This window comes from Olea europaea, chromosome 23, assembly GCF_002742605.1.
Source record: "Olea europaea var. sylvestris chromosome 23, O_europaea_v1, whole genome shotgun sequence".
Classification (NCBI taxonomy): domain Eukaryota; kingdom Viridiplantae; phylum Streptophyta; class Magnoliopsida; order Lamiales; family Oleaceae; genus Olea; species Olea europaea.
Window position 1 is genome coordinate 8,233,117 of NC_036259.1, and position 6,489 is coordinate 8,239,605.

At 36.7% G+C, this 6,489-nt stretch overlaps 2 protein-coding genes across 4 annotated transcripts; one reads left to right on the forward strand and one right to left on the reverse strand.

The window, feature by feature from the left end:
- Positions 1 to 979: 979 nt before the first annotated feature.
- Positions 980 to 2,662, reverse strand: LOC111372288 (leucine-rich repeat receptor-like serine/threonine-protein kinase BAM1). Of its 2 annotated transcripts, XM_022994547.1 has the most exons (2): positions 1,598 to 2,662; positions 980 to 1,522 (listed from the first exon to the last, which is right to left on the reverse strand). In XM_022994547.1, exons 1-2 carry the CDS (start codon positions 2,457 to 2,459, stop codon positions 1,179 to 1,181), a joined length of 1,206 nt encoding a protein of 401 aa, XP_022850315.1. In that variant the 5' UTR covers positions 2,460 to 2,662; the 3' UTR covers positions 980 to 1,178. The 2 variants fall into 2 exon arrangements, with proteins under 2 accessions (XP_022850315.1, XP_022850314.1); XM_022994546.1 differs by having other exon boundaries at positions 980 to 2,662.
- A 2,817-nt stretch (positions 2,663 to 5,479) lies between these two features.
- Positions 5,480 to 6,459, forward strand: LOC111371896. 2 transcript variants are annotated; one of them, XM_022994049.1, is made up of 2 exons: positions 5,480 to 5,873; positions 5,985 to 6,459. In XM_022994049.1, exons 1-2 carry the CDS (start codon positions 5,787 to 5,789, stop codon positions 6,252 to 6,254), a joined length of 357 nt encoding a protein of 118 aa, XP_022849817.1. In that variant the 5' UTR covers positions 5,480 to 5,786; the 3' UTR covers positions 6,255 to 6,459. The 2 variants fall into 2 exon arrangements, with proteins under 2 accessions (XP_022849817.1, XP_022849818.1); XM_022994050.1 differs by having other exon boundaries at positions 6,033 to 6,459.
- Positions 6,460 to 6,489: the final 30 nt, after the last annotated feature.

Here is a 6,489-nt window from a genome sequence, read left to right on the forward strand (position 1 = left end):
GTGGTTTTGACAGAGGTGCCAAACAAGGGAAAGTACCTAACCATAACGAAACACATTTGGTAACAAAAATTAAACGAAAGGAAGTTTGATGTACTTTTAAGCTCGCCAAACATTTTCAATAAGTGATGTTATGCACAGAAAAAGGTAAATTGCACGTGGAGAAATGCCAAAGATTGCCAGTTCAGGCTGCCGGAGTTACAATCATCTCCTCTTGAAGTAAAGTTTCTTGTAGATGATGATGATGAAGATGAAATGGAAAACCACGATGTACTTTCTGTGGCTGTTGGTGCTTCTCATGTCATGTATCTTGTTTCAAGATAAGGTTGCTGCTAATTACTCAACTCCTTTCTTCAATTTTCTTTGCTAATTAGTTTCCAATCCTGCTATATGTACAGGGAGAATCGCCAGACTGTACTACTGGGGGACAGGTAGCGTACATTTATCCCAACCAATGCACAAGAGCCACCTGTCTCCCTGGTATTTTTCCTGGCAATCGCCTTTGTACAAGGGGTTAAATTCTTAATTATCAGGCACTGTCTAAGAAATAGTACAAATTTATGATTTGTTTACTTTTTTTCTCTTGAGGCGGAAACCAAGGTATCAAATCTAGCATCTGTATGGACTGATATTGTCTCAAGTTGATCTTTGCCAGCCAATTTCAATGTGTTCTGCATATCAAATCCAACTTGTAATTTTATCTATCTCAAATAATTTGTGGTTATTAAAATACGAATAGCATCGAAAAATGTATACCTCAAATGCACGTCGTAGTTATATATTCGTATTGCTTGGAATCTAGGAGAAAAAACAGCCCATCGTTTGAGGTGGGGGCTTGAACAGTAGGGTGGGATGATTCGGAAAGATGAATAATTTTTTTCGTTTTCTTTTTATTTATTTTAACTTAAAAAATAAGGGTACGCTATCATAAAATACAAGTTGGAGTCGACATCATAGCCGTAATATCTCCTCAAGACCGATGCTATAATTTTCTCAAAATTGAAAGTCTGGTGTTGTGAAATATCTGCAGAATTATCATTATAAAATATATGGCAGAAGTCCTTTGAACAGAACCAGATTACACTATATAACACTCGATTGCTAGACCTATCTTTACACTGTAATCTTAAACAAGTAGTTTAAAAATAAGTAGTTTTCATTGAAAATAATCAACTATTGATTTAGTCCTCTTTCTCCTTTGAGGTAGTGTTCCTAATATGAAATGCAGAGCACTGGTTAGCAGGCCGCGAAATCTGCTCTCCTATGCCGCTCGGGCACGCCATTATCCCCACTACTACAGGTACCTCCATACAGTTATAAGATAAGCACACTGCAATCAAGTCCCAAGGCGGCCATGATGACTCTGCCGCAGTTGGAAATCCAGTTATGTAGTTATGTTGCAAGTACAGCGTTTTTGTTTTGCCTAAGCTCAAACTCCCAAAGTATTCCTTGGGCACTGTTCCTTTTAACTGATTATTGTTCAGAAAGAGAGACTCAACTCCTACTAGAACCCGAGTTAATTCACCTGTCAAAAAGTTGTGACTAAGATCAATAATGGAACCTGGTCCATAGGGGTATGGCGCCAATGGTGGGAACCCACCTGATAAATTGTTTCGTTGGAGCAGCATTGAAGTGAGCTTGGGCTGGAAGAGGGAGGTGGGGAGGCCCCCACTGAAGTTGTTCATGCTCAAGTCCAGGTATTCTAGTTCTAAGGTCGATTCCAGGCAGTTGAGGGGGCCCCACATGCGGTTCTGAGATGCCGACAGGTAGCGAAGTGATGCCGACATCCTTGCCGGCAGCATGCCGGAGATATTATTCTGACTGAAATCCAAGTGCAGGAGTTTCTCCGGAAAGCCACGGGGCAGCTGTCCAGAAATTTTGTTGTCGGCCAGCACCAGAACCTTCAACTGAATTGAGGCGGATATGGTGGGCGGCATTGTTCCTGAGAGCTGGTTGTGGCCGAGGTCCAGGGTGTGAAGATCCGGCAGAGAGAAAATGGATGCCGGGATTGTGCCGGTTAAGAGATTATTAGTGAGAGAGATGACTCTTAGCTTCTTTAGGGATCCAAGTTCGGAAGGAATACTCCCCGTAACAATGCCGGCAAACAGAACGAGCTGGCTTAACTCGGTGAGGTTGGCAATAAAGGGAGACAATGTTCCAGCAAATCCTGGTGAACCAGACAGGCCAGTCCCTAGGACAAGTGACTCGACTCGTCTTGGTTGTTCGGAAGATGAACAGGTGACTCCAGCGAAGGACGAGCAAGGGTCACCCGAGGCAAAGTCCCAGCTTGAGAAGAAGTGTGGAGAAGAGACTGCATGAATGTCGATGAGAGTGTTCTTGATTTGGTGCAATGCATCAAGATCAATGGCACTGATCTTATTTTGCAATTGAGCAATTGTTGATTGGCAGTGAATCAGATAGAGAACAAATGCTAGCAACAAAAGAGAGCACTTTTTGGCCATAATTTTCTATCTGTGCGAGTGTGAGAGGGAGTTATAATGGCAGAGTAATAAAAAACTGAACAAGACCAGCTGGACGAGAAAGGGGTTATTTGTATAAGAAAGATGGTAAACTTTGTCTACATATTGTTAATATATTAATTATTTGAAAGAAATAATTAATTGGGATAGTTGGCTAAATGAAAAAAGGTGTGAAATACATTAGTTGAAGGCATTTACCGGGTGATTTAGAGGAATAATAAAATCACTGCTTTTTTTCTTTTTTATCTTATATATTTTATACAAAATTGATTCTTGAATTATTTTGTTGATATATTGCTCTGGAGTAATTCCTAAAAGTACTGGAAATCACTTGTTATTGCTGAACAAGTAATATTATCGATGTATCCTGTAAAAGATTAACTATAGGGATGGCAAAAAAACTCGTTCAACCCGATATCCCTGGGGCCCCGTCCCAAATGGGACGGGTTGGGTAATACCCGTCTAGATGGGTATGAGGTGAAGATCATTGCCCCGATGCGGGTATGGGAAACATAGTCCCCACTTCGTTACCGGCCCTGTTTAATATTAATTTCAAATTTAAGTTTTTATCAAACAAAAATAATAAATTTATCATTCTTTTTAAACAGGAAATAAGTTGTTTTTAACAAATTGGTAAAAAAGTAATACTATTTATTAACTAAGGACATAAAAAAATAAATAAATAAATGAGGCAGAAGACTTGCCCCACCCGAAACACGCCCCTTCTTGCTTTAACCGGGTATGAGTATGAGGTAAGATAACAAAAATACCTGACGAGACGGGATGGCAATGGCCGACCCGCCCATACTCGCCCTATTGTCATCCCTAATTAACCAAAGAGGTCGCACCAACTAATGACAAATAATTTCACTTTAAAATATCATGTTACCACAAGTCTCAAAGGTTTTGAACTTCCTACATTATATTATTTTGAAAAGTTTTTTCTGAAATTAATTTTATAACACGATGCATAGGGCTCGTTTGGTATGACTTTTAAAAAGTTAAAAAGAGTTTTTGAGACTCTAAAGTTACTTTTGAACCATTTTGACTAATTTTATTAAAGTATTTTTTCTAATTAGAAGAGTTTTTAAAGGAAGTCAATCCAATACATTTTCCTCTAAAAGAACTTCTTGAAAAAGAAAGTTCTTTAAAAATTAATTTTCAAACAAAACTTATGATAACTTTATCCAAAACCTCTTCTACAAGAAGCAGAAACAAAAGTAAAAGTAATATCAAATGGGCCCATAATATATTCTAAATGGAAATGGAAAATGTGAAACGAATACTATAAAATCAAATCTAATTCGATATTTAAATCACATGCTCTTCTTCATGTGTATAGAGACAATAGAAACAGAGGTGCGAGGGATTGAAGTAAGCTTAAAATTGCGGGGCGAGTTTATGAGAGCGACAGAGCAAAGAAGCGTGTTTGTTTGCGTGTAGGTGTGGGATCACGCTTATGTCTCTATATTCCTTATCTACTTGGTACTTTTTGTTACATAACAAAATAAAGTTCTAACAAATGTATTATTGGTTTAGGAGTTAGGGATTCAACTAAAAATGCTCGATTTAGTTGTCACAACTTTGACCGACGAAGTATATGATGATCGAAGATGCAATTTGGTTCAACTTTATATACATTAAACATCTCATATTAAACAATTAGACTCGCTACTTACATATTTTTAAAATTTTAAAGAGTAATGTTATTCATAATTAGTGGTGACTGGTGATCATCATTGATATAGGTGACAATGAATCGTCTAATTTACTTTTCAATGTTATCCTTTCCCAACACAACATTTCATATAGAACAATCACGTTCACATTTTACTAGTACTTTGTACTATACACATGATGTGATCGCTCCTTGACAAATATGCACATTTGAACACACTTCTATGCCACAATCATGATGTCTAGGACCTCTAGTCTCACATGTCTTATTCCATCCACTATATGCGTCGTTGCAAAATGTCGGTGCTTATTACCAATTTTTGTGAAGTTCACTATCTACAATTGGCGATCAATCGTAAATTCTTATCATAGTAACTGATCGTAAATAAAAGCATATAAAAATAAAAGGATTCCATGCATAAATGGTCGTTGGGCTCGTGCTGTCTTTTGCGAAGCCATAAGAGTCAATCCCAACGGCTATTTCTTTGTTCCTCCCTCCATTTTACACTTGTAACTTCCCCACCCAATTTCTCAATCTCCAAATCACTTCTCAATAGCTTAGGGGCTGTCCTCTTCAAGTTTCAGTTTTGTAGTTTTGAATTTTGAATTTTGAATTCATTTTGAGTTTTGTGTTTTAAGTACATATTTTTAAATTGTTGAATATACGTTCTCTTTGTCATTCTGAAAAACTAATTTTGAAAACATGAAACTGAAAAACGCGTTTACTTTAAAATTTTGAAAATATTTTTTAATAATATTTTATTCAAGAAATATGATTATTCAATAAATTTTAATAGTTTAATGTTAATATAGTATTAAATAACATATAAATTTTAAAGTTGGTGAATCTTGAAATATTTTTTGACGGATAAAAAATACAACCTAAATTAAATTTGGCAACACGGTTCAATAGATATTATTAGAAGTTTACGTGTCATAGCAAAACAAAAAGACACTAAACAAAATTTAAACTACATCCACGAAATCATGTACGATGTCTTAAGTAGTCATTCCATATTTGTGTAGTAATTTGATCCCTAACTTGTCCCATTTGAGTTGTTTGACTAACATCAAAATGTATGACTTTTTTATCTTGACTTGACTCCAATATGTTTTGAAATACCATATTCTTCTCTGAATATTCTACGAACAACTTATCTAAAGCGTGCTCTTGACGAATAAAGTTGTTTATTGCGCAACATGCAGTAGGAATTTGTCTTTACCTACTGAGTGAATAATTGGTAATCAACGTTAAAATACGAAATCTTGTCTTTAAAACTCCGATACAACGTTCAATAATGTTACGGCACGAGGAGTGTCTATAGTTGAACAATTCTTCTTTGTCACGTAGTCCTCCCTGTCCAAAATAGTCCCGCAGATTGTCCATGTCAAGAGAGCTTCTCTATAAGTTCCCCGACAATTTCACTTTCGATTTTGACTACGCCCGGAGGACTATTTGGTCCCCCTTGCTCCCTCCGCCCTTACATTCCGATAAAGAAACCAGAGTAAGCTGTGGGGTCTGATGAAATTATCATACGAGGAAGATGGATTGCTGAACAATGCGAAGAAAATTACAGCCAAGTAAGGAAGTTCACAAATGCTGTATTTGATAATCTTCTCAGGTACCAAAACATGAAGAAGAGAAAGAGGAGATCTATGGAGTTTTCTTCAATCCCTCCTTCTCATCTGCTCACTCCCACTTCCAGAACACCAAGAAAGGTACTTCTTTAATCCCGAATGATCATCTATTTAAAAGTGAATTCTAAGTTTAGCCAAGCACTTATAAACTTAAAAACCACTTTGAAATAACTTCTTTTCTCATTGGTTTAGAAACTTCTTGATGCCTTTCAAGTCTCAATGAAATATGTATTTGTTCAGCGATGGGCAAAGGTATTGAAAGCTGCTTCAAAGCATTTCACGAAGAAGAGTCAGAAAAGAGAGATCCCACTACCAACTCAAATGTCACCTAGTTTTTGTCACGGTTTTCGAAGGTCCCAACTAGTGTTTTTCTTCTATCTTTGGCACAAATTTGACTTTATTGGTTATTCCTACTCAATATTAGGATATTTGATTTATGCTTTTAACTCTGTAATCCCATAATTTAATCCAACTCTGTACTCCATTTCAGTGTGAAGCAGCATACTTCAATTCATCTACTAATTGGCTACTTTGACTGACGGCCATTAGTGTACGATTTTACTGAAATTGTACGAATTTGTTTGCCAAGTCATCAAAGGATTTCCAGTAAAATCTTACAACTTGGGACACGAACATGTAGAAGGTTCAATCATAAAACGAACATCAAACTGAATCGGTAGCTCGAATAGAACATTTT

Excerpts from the sequence above, each read along its gene's own strand:
- LOC111372288 (XM_022994546.1), bottom strand. The coding sequence starts at position 2,459 with ATGGCCAAAAAGTGCTCTCTTTTGTTGCTAGCATTTGTTCTCTATCTG.
- LOC111371896 (XM_022994049.1), top strand. The coding sequence starts at position 5,787 with ATGAAGAAGAGAAAGAGGAGATCTATGGAGTTTTCTTCAATCCCTCCT. Across the intron at positions 5,874-5,984 it reads CTTCCAGAACACCAAGAAAG|AAACTTCTTGATGCCTTTCA; the intron begins GTACTTCTTTAA and ends TCATTGGTTTAG.